We start from the raw sequence: 26,010 nt of genomic DNA, 5'->3' as shown, positions 1-26,010 counted from the left end.
TTTTATATGTATTTCACAAAGCTTTTTTATATTTTGAGTTTTTGAACAAGATTTCGCAGTTTGCTTCATAGTTTAAAAAAAAAACAAAATTCTTCTTAAAATTCCAACAGTGGTTTTCTGCTCATAGGATAATACCTTTGTTTTTACTTCAAAATCTTAGCAGTAAATGCTGTCATTTTGTCACCGGAGAAAATTGTGCAAGAAAGAATTGAGGCATGAGAGAGAGTGAAGTGATAAGGTTTTACTGGGGATAGGGCATCTGTCAGAATGGAAGGGATAGGGAGAGCGGCAGAGGGCTGAGCATGCAGTCTGCTGGGACTCCCTAGGTGTCTTTTTTTTTTTTTTTTTTTTTTGGACAGGTAGAGTTATACAGTGAGAGAGAGAGACAGAGAGAAAGGTCTTCCTTTTCTGTTGGTTTACCCCCCAAATGGCTGCTATGGCCAGTGTGCTGCGCTGATCCAAAGCCAGGAGCCAGGTGCTTCCTTCTGGTCTCCCATGCGGGTGCAGGGCCCAAGCACTTGGGCCATCCTCCACTGCACTCCCGGGCCACAGCAGAGAGCTGGCCTGGAAGAGGAGCAACGGGGACAGAACCGGTGCCCGTACCGGGACTAGAACCCGGGGTGCTGGTGCCGCAGGTGGAGGATTAGCCTAGTGAGTCGCAGCGCCGGCTGGACTCCCTAGGTTTTTAAGGGAGCCTGTTTACCCACCTCTAGGACAAAGGATGGGGAGTCATAGAGGAAGGGTTTGTTGGGTGAAAATTAGCAAATTCCTCCCCAGATTTGCTGGCATGTCATTCTTGGACTTGGCTAATCAGACCTGCTTCCTCATCTGATTAAGTTGGCTCTTGTGGTTGGTTAACTAGCAGGTGATGGTAAGTGGAGGCGCTCTGTGGTTCTGGATCAGCACATTGAGCCTTGCTGTATGCATTGAGTTTATTGAGTTTACTGGCTCAGTGACATAAACAGTATGTGTTAAGAGCTTACAGAACTGGCTCACTGTAACATATTGAGCTTTGTTTTCTCTCATTGTTGGAGTAACTGCTTTATCAATGACTGGAATAACTTGAGCTAATTTATGTCATGATTTAGTATTGAGCTCTACTCTCTTTGCATTCCTTTCCTTATGTTTTTTCCTTTCTAGCTCTCAGGGTGTCAAAATTAGCCTGAATGCCACATCTGGCATGGTTACATCATTTGAACTGTCTGACAACACTAATGACCAATCTGGAGAGCAGGAGTCTGAGTACGAACAAGGCGAGGATGAACTAGTTTACCACAAGTCTGATCGATCAGAACTGTATTCTCAAGAGTACCCAGAAGAAGGACAGTATGAAGGCCAAGATGCTGAGTTGACAGAAGACCAGATAGAGTATGTGGAAGAGCCAGAGGAGGAACAGCTTTACAATGATGAAGTGTTGGACATCGAGATCAACGAGCCTTTAGATGAATTTACCGTGAGTCTTTGCCCCTTTGTATGAGCAAGATAACTAGGCTTCTGGCACATTGCTCCTAGACCGATCTGAAATCTGTTTCCCTCCCTTGGGAGGGAGGGAAATTAGACCTTATTATCACTGTCTGCCAGTTTCTTTATCTGAGCTATGACAAAGTTTGTGTTGACAGCTTGTTTGGCCAGAGGTAATGCTCCTTTGTCATTCTGCAAGGCTGCAAAGAATCGTGACCTTGAGAATTGCACCCTAAGGAAGAAAACAGCTTTGTGTGTTGGAGATATACTGTGAATTGTTAGAAGTACTTAATGCAGAGCTTTTATCCAGGCTTTAGACAAGATCTGATAAAGTCCTTCTAAGGTGAAAAGATTATTGACCTGCTAAAGACATCTTTAAGGTGCTAATATTCCAGAGTGATTGATGTCCTGTTCATTCATCCTTTTTGTAACTGAGACCTGTCTAAACCTGAATAAAGAGATGGGAGGTTAGTTTAGGAAATGTCACACGTAATTTGTTATATGTAATCAGGAAGCAGAGCTTGTGCTGATTTCTATTTCACAAAGACAGTTTTGTATGTAGTTTTTCTCTTTAAGTTGAACCATCGTGCAAGGAAAATGTACTAGTGTGTGCTTGCTCATCTGTCTTAATGATTCATCATAAAAGAGATTGAGTTTTTAAAATAAACAATGAGATTCATGAGGGAACGTGTGATTTCTGTGGATGCAGTAGTATCTTATTATTTCCAGGAACGTGAGAGTCCCATTGAGGTGAAGTGTAAATGGGGCTGCTGGGATGGGGATGGAAGTGTGCAGAGTTGACCTGAGAGATTTCCTTTGTAAGAATAGTTCTGCTTTGATCTGTTAATGTTTGTATTCAAAGTATGCTTTCATTTGAGAAGCAAGTTCAGGAATTACTGAATTTCTGTTGTTTATATATACAATTTTGAAAAGTATTGTTTATGTGGAACCTTAGTATATTTAATTCCAGTCATGATTGTGTTTAGGTGGCTCAGTAGTTTTAAGATTTGATTCTTTGTGGCGGGCTGCTCCTTAAATTTGGTAATGAAAAAACGAAATGTTTGTGGCTTTCCTAAATAGAATCATGTAACATGCATCATGGGGACTTGTCATTCCAATAAAGCTGTAATGATTTGTTTTGGAAATAAGTTCTTCACTAGTGTGGACAGATGTCTTCTGGTTTCCTGGTGTGTTTGTATACTTTGTTAAACTAAGACATTGTCATGGTTGAAAAAAACTCCACAATCTTTCAGTTTATTTTCTAGTTATAGAATCTCATTATTTCTGCTACCTATTAGTAAAATAAAATAGGCTAATCTTCTCTGGGGTCCATTCTCCCCTTGTAAATTCAAAACAGTCTTTACCCATGTCAAAGCACTGGGGACACAATACTGCTTAACCATCAAGAGATGACATGTAGGTTACCCATGAACTTAGAACTTAGTGGGACAGATCCCAGTGTGGAAAGTGCTTGATAGACAAGTACATACAAGCCACATGGGCTGTATCTCCACTTCGGCATTCTTAGAGTTTGCTGTAAAGTACACATAGTCCCTGGCTGCAATAAAATCCAACATGATGACCCAATATTTTGTCTCAGATTCACATGTTGAAATGTGACAGTTTTAAGTACTCATAGTACTCTTCCACATTAAATTGAATTTTTTTCTGAAACACTTTTGCTTAAATGTTAGAAAAGGGTTCTGTTATAGAGGACGGTAAACTTTATGTTGAGGAGAACCAGTTAAATGTCTTTCTACAAGGAGCATCAGCTTACCTTACTATAACTTGTTAAAGCCACTGGTCATTTTTTTTTTTTTATACACTCATCACAGTGGTAGCATCTGAAATGACCACTTTGGGTAGGAAGAATTACACAGAATTAAACTGAAGTACCGCTCCTTTGCTTGGCAGTGGGAGCCTCCGTTACTGTCTTCGTAGGCTGTCACTGATGTGCAGTTTATTTTTTCGTTGTAAGACTGATGAACACATGAGTAGATTGTGTCCCTGTGTACCCAGCAGTATTTTAGTTTGGTAAGTAGTTTGTTTCACTGGTTTCTTGTCCCAGTTGGGATTTGTTAACCGCTTGGCTAAACCCAGAAGAGAGCTCTGAAATGCATTGTGGAACGGGAACGTATTCTCTTTGCTGGAGCTGCGTGGAGGGATTTGTGCGTAATTGGGTGCAGAGTCATAAAACCATGGCTTTGTAATTGGGTGAGGCACTGTTCGCTGTGAAGACAGGAGGTCCGAAAGTGTTGGGAGAGCTGGTAGCACAACGGGAGTGTTCTTTCCTACTATTCCCCAGGGTCAGGAAGGTCCCTAAGTTTGTGAATTTTGCTGGTGCTATTCTTGAGATTGAATTGTTGTACCATTTAAAAACTTGTGCTCTTGTATTAGTATGGAATGCGTGTTGTTTTTTAATCAACAAAATATTAGAAAATCATTGGTGTCTTATGTTTTCCGGAGCAGCTTATTAGGGCCTGCAAAATTAACATAGGCTGAGATTTCAAAAAACACTGCTCTGTAAAAGCAATTTCAGATTGACATTGATGGAAAGGACAACAAATTTTTGTTTCTCTTTGGGAATCCAGTGGTAGATTGTGTATTGACTGAACATTTTGGTTATCATCATCTGGCCTTATTTGAAATCTGAATGTTCTGCTACTGGTGATTAGTGGGTGCTGGTAGTTGTACTTTTTGTTAGGATGCTTAGTTTCTTCTGGACAGTCAAATGCAGTGTGTTCAGATCATCTTCAGAAGCGTTTATGGGCACTGAGGTGATCTGTCAACTTGAGCAGAGCTGCTTTCTTTGGGGATTGTAGTCAACACTCTCAAGATAACATATTGTAGGTGATTAGGGTTCTTATGTAGGTGATTCTTTGGAAGGTAGCTTGCCCTATAACCATTTTACTGTTCATTTTTAGCAAGTGGCCAGGGACACTGGGAAGCCCACCTTCACTGAGTAGGATTAACTCTTCCTACGCTTGTTAGTGATGCCAATAAAAGCCCTGCCTCTTTGGCTGCTGTGGAAGTCTCCAGTCAGCTTGCCTGCTTGCTTGCTTATGTGTTAAGGGGATACCTACTCTGATATGCCCCTTACCATTTCATACAAAACTCGAAATTGTCCTTTCATTGACGGGAAGCAGCCCATGGAGAACCCAATAGTAAGCCGTGATTTTTTGAGCGCTGTTACGTTGAACTGTCCATACTTTGGTCGCCTGTCATCGCAGAGCTGGACATGATTTCTGCCCTCTTACTGCTGCTGAGCTTCTTCATGAGAGCACACGCACGACTTCTTCGTATGCTTGCTTCTCCTCAGTGTTGACTTGAAGGAGTCCTGGCAGGCAGAAAGCAGAACTCCATGGAGCTAGCCTTAGCTGTGAGGTTAGCATGGTGTGCTTTGTTCGCATTAAAGCATCAAGATTACATTCTAATTTTTTGCTTAATGCTTTGTGCTCAGTCAAGTAATTATCATAGTGAAATTTGCTAAAATAATTAAGCATGAGTCATAAAGATGATAAAGTGCCTTTTTTAAAAAATAAAAACACCCAAAGCTGTATGAGAAAAATTTGCTTTCTCTTTAATGGCTGTTAGGATGAAGAATACTTGCAGGCTTATGGTGGGCAACAAGGGCTGCAAGAGCAGGAAGACTATGTTGCTGAAGATGAATTAGATGAGATTACTGAGTCCCAGGTTGCTCCTGAAACTGAAGAGGTATTGTTTATCTTTTAAAAAGGGTCCAAACATTTGCTGTTTTTTTTTTTTTTTTGTCTTCCTCATACTTAAAACGAGCAAATTTTTAGAATTAGTGAAAAGCTGATGTACCTCCCTTTGAACTGTTAGTGTAGTAAAACCTGGAGCTTTATAGGCTCTGGGAATTGAGCTCTGGTGTGCTGTGATTTCAGAAAGCATGTGCCCTCTACAGAGCTTTAAATGTTTTGTGGGGGTATGGGTGAAAATCTTTAAGAAGTATGATGCATCCCTTAGTGGTTTGAAAGCAGTGCTATAATTATTTTAAATTAGTTAACATTAGTTACCTTGGATCATTATCATTATTCCAAAGAAAACGTTCAGATTCTCTATATATTTACATGCTATTTTAGGTGTTGATGAAACAAGCATGATGAAGCTTGGTTTTTGTCCTCAAGGAAATTGCAGCCTAATATGGTAGAGAAGACAGACACAGAGGGGCTTGTGACATACGTAATGATAGAAACAGTGAGGCCAGACACACTGTGAGGCGCTCACCTAGGGAGCCCCGGGGAGGCTGTTGGAAGTGCCAAGGTTGCATGGAAGAGGTGAGCTTCTGCAAGCAGGTCTGGGAAGTCTAGACGCTGGCGGGAAGCAGAGGGCAGATCACTGTTGTTCTCTGTTAGCGGTGGCTCCTGGGGCCAGGCGTTGAACTTGGAGATCATCCTTCAAGGACTTGATTTTCTGAGAAAAGCTTTCCTTTTTAGTGTTTCTTCTCAATTTTCCTTACTACCTTTCCCTCTCCTTTTTTCAAGGGGTTGTAAAAACTGACATTTGCTGCTTAGACCATTTCCTTTAGGTGTTGCACCAAGGATTTAGGAAGTCAGCCCATAACGTGTTTTATTTACTCTCTATTTTTCCAGTGGAGACGTGTGATTTTTCCTTCTATAAAGCTAGTCTCAGCCTTGTTCAAGCCTGATAAGGGGTATTTAGGCAAATTTAGGTACATTTGAGAAGACATTAAAAGGGGGAGGGGAGCAGACAAAGGCTGCCCTGGAGATCTTTCAAGGTAAAGCTGAGAGGAAAACCAACGAATTTGGTGCCCATTAATAACATGCCCTTCTTATTACTTTGTGATATTTTAAAGTTGGAAAATTAATTTCATTTATTTTCCCCTGTAATTTTAGTTTTTTTTTTTTCATGACAGTATTTCCTGTAGTTTTCTCTAGTATTGTGTTTATAGCATATTATGGAATGGGGAAAGGTCTTATAGATTTCAATCTTAAAGTGATGTCCAGCAATTTAAACTATTTTATTGTAAAGCGTTTTAAAAAAATAAGTGTTACATTGCCTGGGTACCTTCTGAAGGTGTTGGTATGGCTTATCTGGGTATTTTGACCTTCTATTCCTAAACTCTGTTATTAAAATAATAATGGATTACCTTTATTTTCATTGTGAGAGGAGGGGGCAGGGAGAAGCAGGAAAGGGGAGAGCCATAGACAGAGAAGGACAGAGGGGAGGGTATGAATGGGGGCAGGGCATGGTGTCCTGGCTCAGTGGGTAAAGCCAGCCACTACAACAGGAGTCCTGAGTCCCAGCCGCTCCACTTCTGATCCAGCTCCCGGCTGATTGCCTGGGAAAAGTAGCAGAAGATGGCCCGAGTGCCTAGGTGAGGCTCCTGTTTCCTTGGTTCAGCTTGGCCCAGCCCTGGCCTCTGCAGCCATCTAGGGAGTGAACCAGCAGGACAGTCAGTCGTCAGTCAGTCAGTCTGTCTGTCTCTCTCGCTCTCTGACTTTCAAATAAATAAATCTTAAAAAAAAAAAAAATACAAAGGCGGCGGAGGGGCTTTGGAGGGATATTGATAATGAGATCCAGCCTTTAAAAAATTGAAATCAAACATGTGAAACAGAATACCTCAGAGTGACTGAGAAAGGGATAATCATTGAGGGAAAAGTTGAAGTCTTGGGTTTTTTACCAATATGAATCTAGTATTGATGAAATATTTCAGTGTTAAAAATATATGTGTGATGTGCACATGCACATACCCCAAAGTTGGGTGGGTGGAGAATGTTTTAACCATGTTGTTGTTAGTGTTGGGCCTACTTACAAAATAGAAAACTCACCAAATATTAATTTCTCACTAATGTCAAGAAATTATAGAGTACATTTTGGATCTGGTATTAGTTTCACCAGGTAATCAGATACCCGAGATCTTCCAGACTTTCACTGTACAACTCTGGTTTGGCTGCTCTAGGGTGAAATACAGGAAGAATAAAAGGAACCTTGCCCACCCTTTAAAGAAAGGCCTATCTCAGGGTTCCCATACAGCATCCATAAATGTATCATTAATTAAGCCTTTGTCATGTGGCTATACCTAGCAACATGGGAAAGCTGATGTTTTAATTAAGTGACAGTTCAGCTACAATTGAAGGTTTTGTTCAAAATTTTTTTTCTACTGTATATTTGAAGTCCAGACTTCAATCCAGGTCTCCCACATGGGTGGCAGGGACCCAACCACTTGAGCTGCCTCCCCAGGTTGTGCATTTGCCAGAAGCTGAATGGAAAGTGAAGTGTGTAGATAGCCCAAGCAGTGTCTTATCTGCTGTACTGAGCACCAGCCCTGAGGGTTTCACTATTAAGAAAGTGGGAGAATGAGTAACAGTGAGTAACAAGTTTTCTCTTCACTCTTGGTATTAGGGTTTTTTCCTATTTTTTTTTTTCAAATTTAAGATTTGATTTGATTTAATTTATTTGAAAGGCACAGTTAGAGAGATCTTCCGTCTGTGGTTCACTTTGCAAATGGTTGTAATGGCTGAGGCCAGGCCAGGCCAGGCTGAAGCCAGGAACCTGGAGCTTTTTCTGGGTTTCCCAGGTGGGTGGCAGGATCCAAGCATCTGGGTCATCTGCTGCTGCTTCCCCAGGAGCATTAACAGGGAGCTGGAGTGAAAGTGGAGCAGCTGGGTCTTGAACTGGCGCCTCACTGGTGGAGGCTTAACCTTCTGCACCACAATGCCGGCCCCAGCTTTTTTTCTTTTTAAAGATTTATTTATTTTTATGTGAAAGAGTTACAGAGGTGGGGGTGGCGTGGGGAGGGGTTGTCTTCCATTTGCTGGTTCACTCCTGAGTGGCTGTAATGATCAGAACTGAGCCAGCTGAAGCTGGGAGCCAGGAGCTTCATTTAGGTCTCCCACATGAGTGGCAGGGGCCCAAAGCCCTGGGCCAGCTTCCACTGCTTTACTCAGGTCATTAACTGGGAACTGGATGGAAGTAAGTCAGCTAGGACACCCATCGGAGTTCCCGTGTTGCAAGCCCAGTTTTACTTGCTGTGCCACAGTGCAGACTGTAGGCATTTTTTTTCCTTAAGGTTTATTTGTTTGAAAGACAGACTTACAGGAATTGAGGTGGGGGGGAGGCAGAAAGATCTGCATTCCATTGGTTGACTTCCCACATGGCTATGATGAGGGAACTAGGCCAGGATGAAGCCAGAAACCCAGAACTCCATCCAGGTTTACCACGTGGGTGGCGGGGGCCCAAACATTTGAGCCCTATTCTGCTGCTATTCCCAGGTTGCATTAGCTGGGAGCTGGATTGGCAGTGGAATGGCCAGGGCTCAGACTAGAGCTCCTGTGGGATACCACAATGTTAGGCTTTTATTTATTTATTTTTTTCAAAGATTTCTTTTTTTTATTTGAAAATCAGAGTTGCAAAGAGAGAAAGAGAGAGACAGAGAGAGCTTCATCTGCAGGTTCACTTCCCAGATGGCTGCACTGGCCTGGGCTGGGTCAGGCCAAATCCAGGAGCCTGGAACTCTGGGTCTCCCACATGGGTAGCAGGGATCCAGACACTTGGACCATCTTCTTCTGCTTACTCAGAAGCATCAGCAGGGAGCTCGATTGGAAGTGCAGCAGCTGGAACTTGAACCAATGTATACAGCAGCTTAACCTGCTATTCCACAATGCTGGCTCCAATATTATGCTTTTTAAAGCCATTATAGGGGGACCAGCACTGTGACATAGTAGGTTAAGCCTCTGCCTGCGGCGCCGGCATCCCATACGGGCGCCAATTCAAGTCCCGGCTGCTCCACTTTCTGCACCTGCCTCTCTTGGTCTGTAATTCTGTCTCTCAAATAAACAAACAAATCTTTATTTATTTTTTTTAAAGCATTGTAGGAAAACAATGATTGGGTCATGTACAAATACTATAAAACTGCAAAAACAGAAGTTCAGACAAATAACATATGGTGACTATTTACATGCATAATAAACCTAAGAATATATTTACTATGTAAGAGTTAATATTTAGTACATAGTATGTTCAGTATATATACAGAAGAGTACTGTAGAAAGAGGTAAAATGATATGGAAAATAATTAAATGTAATAAGCTGATGAATAATAAACATGAAAAAATATTCAATAAAATAAAAATTAAAACCAAATAGAGATTTTAAGCCTATTTTAATATAGGCAGAAAGCAACATTGCTGATTAGGGTTTAGTTGCATTCTGTTAGGGAAACATGTTGGAAACCTTATCAGGAGACAATTTCCATGGTCCTCTGTCTCTACTTGTTTTGTGAGTGAATCTCTGCCTACCTTTTGTCTTAGAATCTCTACTCTGAGATGGTTGTCTCGCGGATGTCCTCCAGAATCAAGGGCAGGCTTGCCTATGCCTTATGGCAGATTTGTTCTCTAGGCTCAGGGAGCTGGTGCAAGAATGCTGCCACGAATGTCATTAATTCGAAGCTTAGTTTACACACAGGCTCCATATTAGCTCGCAAGAAGAGTACAACTTCAGACCCTTCACTGTTCCTGAGAGTACAAAACCCTAAAGCACTTGTCTTTTGACTCCACAATTCCACTGTAACGAAGTTATTCAAAAAGACTGAATCTGTGATTAGAGGAGGAAAAAAAAAAAAAAAAAAAAACCTCTGGCATGGAAGGATGCTCAGAGTAAATTAAGTGAAAAGAGCAAGATGACATAATTACTGTCTTTAAGTTCCCTGTGGAACTTTGTATCTAAAAGTGTGTGTAAATCTAAAAAAAAAAAAAAAAAAGTCTAGTAGATAAAGACGAAAATAGTAATAGTGATTACTTCTTTTGGTGAGATTATTTAGTCTTTGTAGTCTGTATTGTCTCATTTCAAGAAGTATTTGCCGTGACATTTTAGAAATAAGGCAGTATTCTCTCTTTTCATCTAAAATATGGAAAAACAGGAATTTAAGGCAGTTAAAATCTTGACCCTTTAATTTGGAATGCAACGAATGAGAGGCTGCATTTGCTAAATTCTTGTGGTTTTTTTTTTTTTTCTTTTAACTTACTTGCATGAAACTTTTTTAAAAAGATTTGTTTGTTTCTGTTTGAAAGTCAGCATTAGAGAGAGAGAGCGAGCGAGCTTTCATCCATAGGTTCACTTCCCAGACAGCCACAAAGGCCAGGGCTGGACCAGGCCAGAGCCAGGAGCTCCATCTGAGTCTCCCACATGGGTGCAGGGGCCCAAACACTTGGACCACCTTCTGCTGCCTTCCAGGTGATGAGCAGGGAGCTGGATGGGAAGTGGAGCAGCTGGGACAGTGACCGGCAGCGCCCAAATGGGATGCCGATGTCTCCGGCGGCAGCTGTGTATCACAGTGCTGGCCCCCAGGAAACTTCTTAGGGGCTGTTTCCACTTTCAGTCCTTGAAGTAGAAAGTAAGATCTTATTAAATGTTTTATCTTTTTTGATGCCTTCTGCTAGAAGGTATATTTTTTGCTTTTTTTCTTTGAAACTGTATGTTTTATCATTGAAATTTAAATTTAGTATTTACAGTATTTTGAAGTCACTCATATATTTACTTTTCTGTCCTTTGGCTCTTGGTTTAAGTTTACCTTGTTTATGTTGCTTGTTTTTTGTGTTGACTGGAATTTTTTTGTACTTGTCTTTGCTCTCAGGACCTTGAGTAGTCCACGTTAGAGGCAAGTGATGTGCTAATCTTTTCTTTTACCAACAAGTATTTTGGGCTTGTTTTCTTACAGTAGAATTATTAAGTGTTAGTGAAAAAGGTAATCATTGAGAACTTGCGTACTTAGCTGTATTTTAGGTGCTAAGAAGTAGATAGATACTGCCTACTATTTCAGTTCCTTTTGTTTGGTTTTAGAGGACACTTGGTCCATCATTTTAAGAAGTCCAAATTAGGGCTGGCACCGTGGCTCACTTGGTTAATCCTCCGCCTGTGGCACTGGAATCCCATATGGGCGCTGGGTTCTAGTCCCGGTTGCTCCTCTTCCAGTCCAGCTCTCTGCTGTGGCCCGGGAAGGCAGTGGAGGATGGCCTAAGTGCTTGGGCGCCTGCACCTGCGTGGGAGACCAGGCAGAGGCACCTGGCTCCTGGCTTTGGATTGGCGCAGAGCCGGCCGTAGCGGCCATTTGGGGGATGAACCAACGGAAGGAAGACCTTTCTCTCTGTCTCTCTCTCTCTCACTGTCTGTAACTCTACCTTGTCAAAGAAATAAATAAAAAAAATCTTAAAAAAAAAAAAGAAGTCTTAATTAGTTTTCGGAGTGAAGTTTTAAAAAAAATTCCTTAAAAAAAGTCATCTTATTTCTTTGACAGGCAGAGAGACACATACAAACGGGAGGGAGAGACAGAGATCTCTCAATCACTGGCTCATTTCCCAAATGTCTGCAACAAGCTGGAGTTGGGACAGGCCAGAGGCAGGAACTTCGAACTCAGTCTGGGTCTCCCAGCTGAGTGGAGGAGACCCACGTACTTGAGCCACTACCTGCTGCCTTCCGGAGGCAGAGCCAAGATTTTAATCTCTGCTCTGATGTGGGCACCCCATTGTGGTGTGTTAACTGCTAATGCCAGACATCCACTCCAGGGTGGAAAAAAATTTAATGTGCCACATTTACTTGTGTTTTGGTATCCCAAACAGTTCTTTGATACATGGCTCTTAGAGGCCTGCAGTGTGGTTGAACATTTCACTGTGCTCTGTAATGTGACAACATGCCTTACTCTGGATTGCTTGGCTGAGGTAGAAAGCATCTTGAAAATTTTCAAATAGTTTATTCTGTATGTTAAGATCTATATTAAAGTCTGAATCACAGAACTAAGAGACATTGAATTTTTTGAAAATTCTATTGTGGTGATTCCTTTATTTAGCTAATATTCTTGGTTAATACAAAGAAATCATTAGAAAGAAATTTAAAGCTAAATAGTAAAACTAAATATCTTTTCTAAATAATGTTGTCACATTAGTACTAATTGTATTCTCTGACAAAGTTAAAAAGCTGTTTTAGATAGTTTTGACTTGTGTACAAGAATAAGTCAGAAGTTTTAAAAAAATCTTTGTACCATTTAAAATACTTAAAAAGTTGTGCTAACATTCACATTCGGGGATAGGTCAGTAAGAGCTGAAGTTAAGATGGATGTATACATTGAAGTTATTGTCCTTTGAGTGATGAGGAATAATTCTGTTACCCAGAAAATTCTTTGTGATTTTTTTAAAAATTCAGAAGTGCATGCTGTTCTTATCTCTCTTACCTTCAAACTGAGTTTAGGCTTCGTTTCTCTTTATATGAGTAAGTGGGTTGTTTGTCTCTTAATTTTTGTATTTACATGCTATTTGTCTGTGTACTCTTCATAGAGAATACATATATACATATACAAGGGGTATTTCAAAATGCTCGTGGGAGATTAAATTAAAAGATAAATTTATTTTGGTGCAAAAATAATTTTGAAACTCCTGAATAGTTTTTTTTTTTTTGTAATAAGCATTTTCCCCAAACTTTTAAAGATTCCTTATGTATAAATTTCATAATAGAAGCTATATTGTCTGTAGAATATGTGTGGGGATTTCAGGGTGTTTAGAATATGGAATTAAAAGAGAAAAACAAAAACTGTATTTTCTTGTGGCAGCAAACCTTAGTAATGCCGTGTTGAACTTGGCCTCACCATTTTGACTTCCGCTTAGATTTTGTGTGGGTTCTGGTCACCAGCTAGTTAGTCTAGTTGATGCTGATAGCACTGTCTGTTCATAAAAGTTAAAGTGCTATCCCGACAGGGCTAGCTCCTAAAGCATATGTAAAGAAGAGTTGTGGGGGAGGGTATTGGGGCCCAGTAGGTTAAGCCATCTCTTGAGACACCTGAGATGGAGTACCATTCTTCCGGGTCTCCCTCGTGGGTGCAGAGGTCCAAGGACTTGGGTCCATTCTCCTCTGCTTTCCCAGGTGCGTTAGCGTTGAGCTGGATAGGAGGAAGTGGAGCAGTTGACCTATTATTGCCTTACGGGATGCTGCTGTTGCAGGCTAGGGCTTTAACCTGCAGAGCCACAGTGCCAGCCCCCCTGTTAATGCATCTTGTAAGACAGCAGATAAAAGGCCCCTACCACCCATGTGGGAGACCCAGATGGAGTTCTGGGCTCCTGGGTTCAGTGTGGCGCAGACTTACCGGGGGGGAGGGAGGGGCATTTGCGGAGTGGACCAGCAGATGGAAGATCAATCTCTGTCTCTGTTGCTTTGCCCTTCAAGTAGATGAAAGTTAAGTAAACATTAAAAGAGAAATGTAAAGCAAGGTGCTGTCCCATTCCCATACTGAATTGGTACATTTGTAAAAGCTTTCCTGGGTTTGTTCTGTTAAAGCTTTGGCTCACTTTCTCAAAACACTCTCCTCATAAGCTGATAGAAAGTCAACAAGGAGAATGCCTTGAGTGTCCCCAGAAACTCTTTGCTTTTGATTTACCCACCCTTGTTTTGACCGAGCTGCTTCGTGGTAACTGGCTTTGACTGGCGCTAATTCTAGAGAATCACATCGATGAGAGCCATGTTACATCTCCTGCTGCAGTTCGTTAAAGAAATGCTTCAGGATCTTGATCCCACCTGCTTGTAACATTTCCATTGACAACTCTGCTTTTGTCACCACTCACGTGGACACAACCGTTTTGGCAACTATCAAGCAGAAATTTTGCTGCACGTGAATTTTTTCTGCTGTGGTTGTGTGAACAAACCCATTTGAATGTCTGTGGTGTTGGCTGTTGTTTCTGCTGTTAATCGTAAGTCATCCTCAGGTAGACTTCAGACAGGATTGATTGTTTCCTCGGAGGTTGACGTGGGTGGTCTGTTGTGGACTTCATCTTCACCATCCTGTCATTCCTTCTTAAAACAGGTTATCTATTTGTAGATTGCTGGTGTGCTGGCTGTTGTCCTCATAAACTTTGCATAGAGCGTCAGTGATTTCATATTCCTGCACCCAGCTTTCTCTGTGTTTTTGGCATTTGTTCTTGCTTCAATCTTAGCAAAATTCTTGTTGTTCTGAAAAGGACTCGTCAAGCTGTTGTGTTATTTGTAGTGCCTGAGATAGTGTAACATGTGAATCCTACCTGCTCGTGCATGTTATAATGAGGTAATGCAAGTTTATTTTGTTGCAAAACTTTCTGAAATTGTGATATAGCTTTTCATCGTACACATTTCCCATGAGCCCTTTGAGGATCCCTCTTACATACATATACATACTGTCCATATTCTAGATATAGATAGTTGTCTATATATTTTATATGTCAGGTCCATTGGCAGGCACATGTTGATGAGTGCTTTCTCTGAATTTGTGGCGTGTTTTAATTTTCTTTCCTTTTTTTTTTTTTTTAAGATTTTTATTTATTTGAAAGGCAGAGTTACAGAGAAAGATCTTCTATCCTCCAAATGGCCACAGCGGGTAAGGCAGGGCTGGGCCAGGCTGAAGTTAGGAGACAGGGACTTCTCTGGGTCTCCCATGTGGATGCAGGGGCCCAAAGACTTTAGCTGTCCTCCATTGCTTTCCCAAGTGCATTAGCAGGGAGCTGGATCTGAAGCGTTGCCTATATGGGATGTCAGCACTACAGGCAGCAGTTTTACCTGCTGTGCCACAGCGCTAGCCGCTGTATAAATTCTGGAGTGTACTTGTGAATATCTACTAAAAATCTATGTGGGATTTTGATGGTATTACATCTTTAGCGCAAATTGGGAAACCAGTGTCTTCAAATCATGTCAATAAAGACTGTTTTAATTCTTTACAACCTGTATCTTTTTATTTATTTTGCCCTTTTGCCCTCTAATACTGGTACTATGTAGAATAGAAAAATTAAGGGCAAACATTATTGCTTGTTCTTGATGTTTGGGAGAAATTTTTTAGTATTTTGTCAGTCAGTATACTAGCTGGAAGTTTTCCCATCAGATTGTAGGAGTTTTATTCTGTTTGTAGTTTATAGAGATTATGTTTTTAAAATCACCAGTGGTTGTTTAATCTTGTCATTGCCTTTTGTATATCTGTTTATATAACATGATAGTTGTTATTTTAAAGCTACTAAGTATACCCTATACTTGATTTCCTTTTCTACCAGTTTTTCTGTTAATATCCTCTTGCTCTTTGGCATCCAGTCCAGGGCACTCACCACCTTGTTGTCGTGTCTTCGTGTCTCCTCTTTTCTGTGGCAGCTTCCCAGTTTTTGTTTGTATTGTATGACCTTTACAGTCTTAAGAAGTCATTGCTAAGCAGCCTATAGAATTTCTTCTTGTCTGTGTTTGTTTGATGCTTCTCTCACACGCTGAGTTAAGGGTTTTTGTAAAGAATACTGCAGAGCTGAAGTGCCCTCCTGCCATCCCACCACTGGTGTGCAATATCCATGTGCCATCCCTGCTGATGTTACCCCTGGTCCTTTGGATGAAGCAGTGCCTTCCAGAGTTCTTCATTGTTTTGTTGCTGTCTTTGCCTTTCTCTGTTTCTGGGTGCCTAAGTGTGGGTGCCTCCCGGGAAAGGGAGGGAGGGGACTTACACCGCACCTCCTGTCTGAGGGGAAGTGTATTTAATGTTTAGAGTTGTTCACTAGGTAGTATTTGTTAAATTGGCTGAATTTTGAATGTCCTGTCAACCTTGGGTTTCAGGATAAATTCCACTTTTTGTGATATAGAATCCTTTCTATATGTTGATGGATTCCATGTGTTTTTATTTTCTAAAGGTGTTTTGTACCTGTATTAGTTAAGTATATTGGACTGTAACTTTCACAAATTTTACTTAGTTTGATTGCCCAGTCTTTGTGCCTTATAATTTTCATTGCTGATATAATTAATTGAATTTTTATATTTGATGATAAAGAATTATTCTCTATCAAGTCTTTAAAAATAATTTCAAAAGATTTATTTTTATTTTATTTGAAAAGCAGAGACAGAAAAATCTTCCATCTGCTGATTCACTCCTCAGATGTCTGCAAAAGCCAGGGCTGGACCAGGCTGCGACTCCCATGTGGGTAGCACGTACCCAAGTACTAGAACCGTTATCTGCCACCTACCCGGGAGTGCATTATTATTAGGTTTATATGATTAAAACTTTTTTTTTAAATTCACTTGAGAGGCAGAGAGAGAGGGTGAGAGAATTCACTCCCCAGATGCCCGCAGTGCTTGGGACTGGCTGAGCTGAACCTGGGAACCACTTCTTCAGTCTAGGCTTCCCATGTGTGTGGCAGGAATCTAGTTACCTGAGCCACCATTGCTGCTTCCTAGGGTCTGCGTTAACAGGAAGCTGAAGTTAGGTGCTGGAGCTGGAAGTTGAACCTCGGCATTATGATGTGGGATGCAAATATCTTAACCTTAACTTGGCATCTTAACTACTAAGCCAAGTGTCTTGCCCGACCCTGTGGTTCCCTACTCCCTATCCTCCAATACTGTCACATGATTTTTATATACTACCCTGCATGTAACTTTTTTTGTTTAAAAATTTATTTATTTATTTGAAAGGCAGAGTTATGCAGAGGCAGAGAGAGAGAGAGGTCTTCCATCCACTGGTTCACTCCCCAGATGGCTGCAATGGCTGGAGCTGGGCTGATCCAAAGCTGGGAACTAAGAGCTTCTTCCAGGTCTTCCACACAGGTGCAGGGGCCCAAGCACTTGGGCCATCTTGTGTTGCTTTCCCAGGCCATAGAAGAGAGCTGGATCGGAAGTGGAGCAGCTGGGACTAGAACTGGCGCCCATGTGGGCAGTGCCAGCCCCCTGCATGGAATTTTGCCTGGATGGGAAACTAGGTAATATTTGTTAAAAACTGAACAGAAGTCAACTTTTTGGCAGATAAGTTTACTTCTTTAAGCTCATGGCCAAGGGAACCCTCTATTTAGAATAGGAGCTATCGGTGTCTGAAGGGATGTGCTAGCTTAGTGAATGCGGTCACGGGACCTGAGGTTGAGTAAGCGATCTCAGTCGTGCTTGATGTCATTGCGGTTGGGAGCTTGCCTAATCCTTGATAGAGGGTGCTGCCTACCTGAGCCACAAGGCTTGGCCCAGGTGTTTGTACTGAAGAGCAATTTCAGCATTCAGCAACTACCTCAGGTCATGCTTTCGTAATTGTACCCTTCCTCACCGCTGGATGCCAGTGTGGTTTTGTCTCTTGGAGATTGTGTTGAAAGTGGAATCACTGCAGTGTATGCATTTTTGAGATTGACTTCTTTCCCGCAGCGTGATGTCTTTGTGATTTTTTTTTCTCCCAGTTATATTAGTCGTTCAGTCCCTTTTTACTGCTCAGTAGCATTCTGAGGCCTAGCCGTATCTCAGTTCATCCATTTGCTTACTGATGATCATTTTAAATGTTTCCAGTTTTGATGATTCTGAAGAGAATGGTAAATGTTTTCCTGTAGGCTTGTAGTTGAACAAATGAATATTTGTCTAGGACAGTGTCTTGAGTGAAATTGCTGGATCATAGACTGTAGTGGCGTCCACTTTTCACCCTCCCTAGTCCCCATAGTGTTGTTTCAAAGTAACATTTTTCAGTTTCTCTTTTTCATGTTTAAATTTCTTATATGAAGATTTGGATGTAGAATAAGCTTTATTAATTTCATTTGTCCTGTTTTATATTAAACTTGTTTGGAAAGTCTTTTAAGCATAATTACTGTTAATAGTTGACTTAAAACTGACTGTTGGTAGGATTTTGCTTTGCTGGTAGTGGTTTTTTTCCCTCCTTTGACCTGCTAGTCAGTTGGTCTGTGGACCTGTAGCATTGGCTTCCCCTGGGACCTTGTTAGAAATGTAGGCTCTCAGGTCACTCTCTGGACCTGCTGGGTTTGAACCTACTTTTCAGTGAGATGCCCAGTGATTGGTGTACAGGTGCAGTAGAGTACTGCTGAGAGCATCCTGGAGGTCCATCAGAGATCATACATGCCACTCATTTTGATTCAAGATACTCAGTTAATACAGAAATAATGACATCAAACCAACAAAATACCAGGATTTTATTACTTTCAAATTCTGCTGTATACCAAACATCAGAATACTGAAAGATGGCATTGAAGTCATTTGACTTAAAGTTATAGTTTCCTCCAGGGGGTGGCATTGTGGTGTATGTAGGCCAAGCTTCTACCTCTTGTACCAGTATCCCATATGGGTGCCAGTTCAAGTCCTGGCTGCTCCTCTTCCGATCCAGCTCTCTGCATATGGTCTGGGGAAGCAGCGGGAAGAAGGCCCAAGTGCTTGAGCTCTTATACCCATGTGGGAAATCTGGAAGAAGCTCCTGGCTCCTGGCTTCGGATCGGATCAGCTCCGGCCTTTGTGGCCATTTGGGGTGTGAACCAGTGGATGGAAGACCTCCCTCTTTGGCTGTTTCTCTCTCTGTCTGTAAGTCTGCCTCTCAAATAAACAAACAAATCTTTTAAAAAAAAGTTATAGTTTCCCATCTTCCTTTTATTTTTAGGCATTTGAGTTCCTGAAGATGCCATTCCACTTGAGCAGTTTATAATAGCACATACATTTGTTTTTGATCTTTTTACATAGAAAATGTTGAGGAAAGGAAGACTACAAAATTGTGTTATTGGTTTATTTTAAAATTTTTTGCATATGCACTTTTTGATAAAGTAGTTCATTTTTTATTTTCTTGAAAAATTTATTTATTTGAAAGGCAGAGTTAGAGAGATCTTCCTTCTCTCTGCTGGTTCACTCTCTAAATGGCCACAACAGTTTGAGGTGGGCTAGGTTGGAGTCAGGAGCCTGGAATTCCATCTGGATCTCCCATGTGGGTGACAGGGGCTCAAGTACTTGAGCCATCTTCTGCTGCTTTACCAGGAGCGTTAACAGGAAGCTGTATCAGAAGTGGGGTAGCCAGGACTCAGACTGATGGGTTAACTTGCTGTGCTACAATGGCTGGCCCCTCATTTTTATTTCCATTAAGAATAAAGAACCTTTAAAGATTATGAATTATGATAACAGAGGCAAATTCTTTCTTTTAATTTATAATAAGTATTTCAATGAACGTTGGATTTAATAGGTACTTGTCTTATATCTAAGAGTGTATGTCACTCAGATTGACCTGGGGTAAGAAGTGACTCTGGTCAGAGGGAACTTGAGTGATACTCCATGGTAAGATTTGCCTATGAAAAAATTACTTTGATTTAGTGTGAGGTTGGGACAGGTTTTTGTGGAGAGTATTGATACAATAAAATCTGTAGTAAAAACTGGTTTTGCTGTGAAGAAGTGATGGAAGAAAACATAGTTGTACTCTTCCATCAGTCTCAGCCAAAGGTAGTGATAAACTCTAGCTAATGAGTATGAAGCAGAAGGGAGTGAGAGTGAATGAAAGGAAGAGCTTGGGGACTGGAATGGTAACCCCAGGAGCAGCAGCAGAAAGCCCAGTAGCAGATATGGACTGCTTTTCTGACAGGGAAGGTCACAGGACGTGGGGCCAGGATTACGAATTGCTGAACCTATATAACTAGAAGGAGTACCCTGTCATCTAAGCTACAAGGGAGGTTATTCGCTAAGAAGCCCATGGAACTCTAGCATTGAATTTTGTTAAGATTTGGGTTGGAGTTGAAGCAGTAGGTCTACCAGCAATTTTTGGCATTTATGTTTATTCTTTCAGAAGTGTAAGCTGCAGTATGTATAATTTTGCATATTAACCGTAAATAGGAATTTGAACTTTTTCTAACATTATTTTTTTTTTCAAAAAATGATTTATGTATTTAAAAGGCAGAGATGGAGAAAGAGGGAGAGGCAGAGAGAAAATGTGATCTTCTATCTGTTACTTCTCTCCCCAAATGGCTGCAACGTTTGGGGCTGGGTCAGGCTGAAGCCAGGAGCTTGGAACTCCATCTGGATCTCCCATGTGGGTGACAGGTACTTGGGCTATCATCCACTGCTTTCTCAGGCACATTAGCAGGAGCTGGATTGGAATCATAGCAGCAAGGACTTGAATCAGTGCCCCATCATGGGATGCTGGTATCACAGGTGGAAGCTTAACCTGTTGCATGTGCCTTTGCACTGATCCTTCATTAAATTAATTTTAATGTTAGAGATTATTTTCTTGAAGAGTGAGCTTAGTGTTTCACATGACCTTATAATAGGACATTTTTGCAATATTTTTACATCTGAAATATAAATAAGAATATTTTAGCATTCTTTAGTGTTTAATTTGAAAGAATATGAACTCACTGTCCCTCCCTGTTTGCTTTGTATGTCTGTAATATAGGGAGGTATGGAAACTTTGGAGCTCCAGAAGGAAATAAAAGAAGAATCAGATGAAGAAGATGATGATGATGAAGAATCTGGACGATTACGTTTCAAAACTGAAAGGAAAGAAGGAACAATTATTAGGCTCTCAGATGTAACTAGAGAGAGAAGGAACATTCCAGAAACTTTGGGTAACTTTTTTTTGCCTGTCTCTCATCCTTCTTCACTTCCATTTCAACTTCCTCCATAGTACTGTTGTGATTAATCAAAGAGAACAGAGATTTGACTGTAGGGGATCGTGGATGTCATCCAGGAGTCAGGGGTCAGTGCCGAGTTATGGTATTGTAAAGGACATTCTCTAAAATGACTTGTCATTTCTAGATATACAATGTCTGAATAAAATAGTTAAGGTTCTTCAGTTTATAATAGTTTTTCTTTGAGAGTCTGTGGCCTGCAGTCATTCTCATACATACCAGCTGGTTGCTGGCTGGTTCTGAGAAGGTGGTATTGGAGTGGTAGTTATGGAGCCATTTGAATCTTGCTGAGCCCTGTGGTTACCAGGGCTAATTCAGGATCAGACTGGTTTTACTCTGTATCTCTCAGTGTCCTCATAGCCATCTGCTTTGTGTCTTTTCTGTTTGCCATTCCTCACAGTGTGCAAGGCGGCAGGGTGACTTGTTTATAGAAACAACAGATTATCATTCTGTGCACACGCAGCTATTGCAGACCTAAAACAGACTGTTGCAGAGTAGAAAGCCCTTGGCCTTACCCTTCTTTATGCAGGTTTTTCCAGTGTGCACAGAATAAAGCAGTCCCTGAGGGCTTGTCAAAACACTGATTTCTGGATCCCCTACCAGTTTTTCTAATTCATTAGGTCTAGAGTGGGGCCAAAAACGCTGCATTTCCAGTAAGTTTTCAGTTGATGCTGTTTAAAAACCCTGGGTATTTTTAAAAAGACTTATTTATTTATTTATTTGAAAGAGTAGCAGAAAGAGAGAAAGATAAAGAGACACACAGAGAGAGAAAGAAATCTTCTGTTTGCTGATTCATTCCCCAAATGGCTGCAGTGGTCAATGCCAGGAGCAAGGGACTCCATCCTGGTCTCCCACATGGGTGGCAGGGGCCAAACACTTAGGCTTTTTGATGCTTTCCCAGGCCTGTTAGCAGGGAACTGGATCAGAAGTAGAGTAGCTGAGATTCAAATGAGTTCTCATATGGGATGCAGACATTGCAGGTGGCGACTTAACCCGCTACACCACAATGCCGTGCCACAGAACCTGGGTACTTGCACAAACACCGAGATAATGCCCTCCTTCCAAGCAGGGTGAGGGGTTGGAAGGACAGGGGGAGCTGTACCTGCTGTTTGGTCTTAGTCTAAATAAAAATCAAGATCTAACCCTCATTACTGCTTTCATTGCTGCTTAAAACCATAATTTATAGTATTTTTTAGTATGAACCATAAAGATCTCTCCTTAAGTGGCAAATGGGAATTCTGCAGGAGACATTTGGCTCTCCAGATGCACCAGTTAGCAGCAACAAGCCAGTCTTTACCCACGGAAAGCTTCTTCCCTTCTTCCCCTCTTGTTTCCTTCATTCTCCATCTTTTAGCCTAAGGTGTCTTAGACTTTACCAAAGTTACACTATAAAGTTGCCAGTTGGTCTTAACCAGATACACATTTTGAGAAATGGTCTCTATATTTGGAGATGGAAGAAAGGTCTTAAAACAGGAGAGTGGGGAATAAAAAAGGGTCCTTCAGTAGGAAGACTTGGTAACACTACGGAGCAAACCTGCTGGAGGAAAGACATTGCAGTCTTGGGTTGGAATAAATGAACAAGAGAGTGGACTTTACCCACGACTGAATACGGAGAGCAATGGGTAGCAATGTAGGTGCCTTTCTGAACCAGTCAGTAGCTGTAGTGGCAGGGGTCGGGGAGGAGGAGGTGGAGGAGCAGGAAGAGGTGGTGAGTCATCATTTTTGTGCTTCTTTGTCTTGGGCCTCATTATTTGGCCTGTGGATTTGCATAAATTTAAAACCTCTTGTATAGAAGCATAATAACTGAGAGCACCCTTAGATAACCATAAGGTCTAAGAATATTAGATCACTTGAAAGCAGCATTAGGAATGGGGTCTTTCCCTTTGGCGGTCAGCTCCCTGTAGGGTCACTGCGTTTCATGGAACACTTTTCCTGCTCTCTGCCAGCTTCCTAGGATCCATGATACATCTCTGCCTGTACCTATTTCACTGGTCCCCCAGTGTGACCACCTCATCCTTGTTCATTTTATCTTGACCCAAGCTCTGGTTAGTGTCATTGTTCTTAAATGTTCTTGCCTCTGTTAATAATTTTTGTTTCATTCCTGTGCATTTCTCTTTTCAAGTCTGTTTCCTTCTTTCTTTCTTTCTGATGTCATTTGTACTTTTATTTTATTCAAAAAGCTTAATTTTTTTTTTTCCTTTTCAAGGCACCTGACAGCTTTGTAGTGGTGTAATTTAGAGACAAGAGTCTCGAAGGGAGTTGGTTTGTAGTGGCAGGTGACCCCCTTCCAATAGAGGGGAGTGGGTCTGATGTAATTAGAGATACAGTGGCTACAAGCATAAACATTTTGTTATTACCATTCTTAGAAATATTCAAAAAGGATGTGAATGCATTTGTATAGAATATGGTTAGATAATAGGACACAGTGAAAATGATACTTAAATGTACCTTTTTTTCATATTTGTGAACTCTTCAGAATGCTCAATGTTCAACAATAGTAACTACAAAGTTAGATTCCAGTACAAAAGATTCTCCTCAGTACAAAAAAGATTTTTCTGTCAAAATATTGGTTCCCTGAGATCTTTAGCATCTTCCCCAAATGACCAATTTGACTTGTGGAGAAAATATTCTTTGAGAAAGAGGTTGTTTCATATTTGGTAAATTTTACCTATGAATTTATTATGTGATCCTGGTGATAGAAACAGCAGTTCTGTTTATTTGATTTTATGAAGTTGTTTAATAACTCTTTATAACTTCCTACGAGTATACTTTATATAGTCTTATATGAAATATATTTCTTGGGAAATGATGTCTTTGAACATATTAATACAGATCTTTGCTGTGATATTAATATTGAAAACACTTTGCCCTTTAAAAAGAACTAATGCTCTGACATTCCTCTTTTCTGATTTTTAAGGATTACATATGAAATAGTGAGTTATCTTAAATCTAAAAGGGAGTTTTGCTTACTTTTAGTCTTTTCTTCACATTCAAATACATTTTCCTTAAATATGAGAAACACTAATTCATTTGTCACAGGCCCAGCAGTTAAGAATCCCAATGCACAGCTATTGATTTGTATTTTGAATTTAGGTTGGATTAGACATAGGATTTTAGGTTTTCATCTGAGTTAAGATCTTAGCTCTTTTCTCAGTCAAGATTCTGGAATTTAAGCCTTACAGAAAAAGATGGGAATGACTGTTCTCGAGAGTGGTATAAAACTACGTGCTGAGAAAATCATTAGTTTATTATGTACCAAGAATGCCATAGGGTGTAAGGACTTTGATTCTCTCATGGAACTCAATTGAGTAGTATTGGTGGGACATACGTGTGTAAAGGACTTTTTTTTTTTGTAATGAGAGAAGGAGAGAGAACCTGCACTCCATCTGCTGGTTCATTTTTCCAAATGCCTGCAACAATTAGGGCTGAGCCAGATTGAAGCCAAGAGTTGGGAACTGAACCTGGATCTCCCACTTGGATGGAAGGGACCCCACCACTTGAGTCTTTACTTGCTGGCTCCCAGGGTGAGCATCAGGAGGAAGCTGGAATTGCAAGTGGAGCCAGGAGTCAAACCTAGGCATTCCGGTACAGGATACAGGTATCCTGAGTGGCATTTTAACCACTGTACCAAATGATTCCCCACCTGGGAGTGATTTATTTTGAAAGAAAATGTCCATGGTGATCCCTAAAACTGGGATGTCATTGATCGTTTTCCCTCAAATGTCAGGTTTTTTTTTTTCCTGGCCTGAGAAATGAACTGTAGATTATCTTTGAAAGCCATAAATGAAAGATTGGTTTTGTTTTAGTTAGGCTTTTTTATTATGTATATAAAAGTTGCCAGATTTTATGTTATTCCAAGTTTCATTGGCGTATGCAATATATTAAATTATTTTATTGCTTTAGCCTAAAAAACCTACTTGTTATGACCACATGATGTTATTTGGAAATAATATCCTTAGTTCATTTCATTTAAGGTAAAGAATATGTTGGAAAAACATTTTCAACTAGTGATAAACTGTTCAAGATTATTAGTGCCAGCTATAGCATACTCTGTTCTAGGATTATACTGTGGACATTGTATTTGTATGGTTTTCAAAAATGTCTTGATTCAGTTACTTTGTAAAAAGAAATCTCAGTCTATCTTTTGTTATTTTCATTTTGCCAAATTGTATGTCCTGTAAACATTTCCCACTATTGTAAAATTATTTACATGTAAATATGTTAACACTTTAGAAAGGGACAATACAGTGTGAACTTTGTAGCATTGAGCTATATCTCTTTACTTTAGAATCTGGACATAGTTCAGAAAACACTTAAAGGGAAATTAACATTTCAGTTGAAGTTACAAATGTAATTTCCATCCTGTCATATTTTGCTGACCTTTTGTGACAGCTTGTCTCAATTGGAGGAAAGCATTCTTACTTGCTGATTAAAGATGTCATTTGAAACCATTTTATTACTGGGGATAGTGAAATTAATCTTGACACTCAGAACCACTAGAAAAATAATTGCTGATTCATCGCATAAATTGTGTGTATGAACCAATCATGTAGTCAAGATTAGAATAAAAGTCTGCAGGTTAAAAAGAGATTAAGTTTTCTTTTGAATTGGGTGGAGATTCATTTGAAGGGGAAGGGAATACCATAAAAACAATTTCAAGAAAATGAAATGTAGCTTTAAGATTTTGAAAGAGTTTGAAGATGATGATGATGGTAGAATCCAAGGTAGGGGGTGGACTCTGGGGAAGAAGGCATGAGAAGCCTTCTTAGCAGTACTCAATAACCAATTTTTTTTTTTTTTTGGACAGATAGAGCTAGACAGTGAGAGAGACAGAGAGAAAGGTCTTCCTTCCGTTGGTTCACCCCTCAAAAGGCCGCTACGGCCGGAGCTACACCGATCCGAAGCCAGGAGCCAGGCGCTTCCTCCTGGTCTCCCATGCTGGTGCAGGGCCCAAGTACTTGAGCCATCCTCCACTGCACTCCTGGGCCGCAGCAGAGAGCTAGACTGGAATAGGAGCAACGGGACTAGAACCGGTGCCCATATGGGATGCCGGCGCTGCAGGCAGAGGATTAACCAAGTGAGCCACGGCGCTGGCTCCATTCACTAACTTTTTTTTTTTTTTTTTTAAGATCTATTTATTTATTTGAAAGGCAGAGAGAGAGAGAGAATGAATGAGTAT

General features: G+C 40.7%; 1 protein-coding gene across 7 annotated transcripts in view; it reads left to right on the top strand.

Moving 5' to 3' along the window:
• Nucleotides 1-26,010, top strand: part of RBM33 (RNA binding motif protein 33) — a 150,497-nt gene that overhangs the window by 40,926 nt on the left and 83,561 nt on the right. For 4 of the 7 annotated variants that reach the window (XM_070077226.1, XM_008263876.4, XM_008263874.4 and 1 more), the window contains exons 5-7: nt 1,141-1,453; nt 5,056-5,175; nt 20,597-20,768. In XM_070077226.1, coding sequence (XP_069933327.1) covers nt 1,141-1,453; nt 5,056-5,175; nt 20,597-20,768 — 605 coding nt within the window. The remainder of the gene's footprint in view (nt 1-1,140; nt 1,454-5,055; nt 5,176-20,596; nt 20,769-26,010) is intronic. The other 3 variants (XM_070077227.1, XM_008263877.4, XM_008263875.4) reach the window with 1 other exon arrangement.

The sequence above is a fragment of the Oryctolagus cuniculus genome, chromosome 7 (genome assembly GCF_964237555.1).
Source record: "Oryctolagus cuniculus chromosome 7, mOryCun1.1, whole genome shotgun sequence".
In the NCBI taxonomy this organism is placed as follows: Eukaryota; Metazoa; Chordata; class Mammalia; order Lagomorpha; family Leporidae; genus Oryctolagus; species Oryctolagus cuniculus.
The sequence above is the reverse complement of the archived record's forward strand: the minus strand, read 5'-3'. Positions and strand labels throughout refer to the sequence as shown.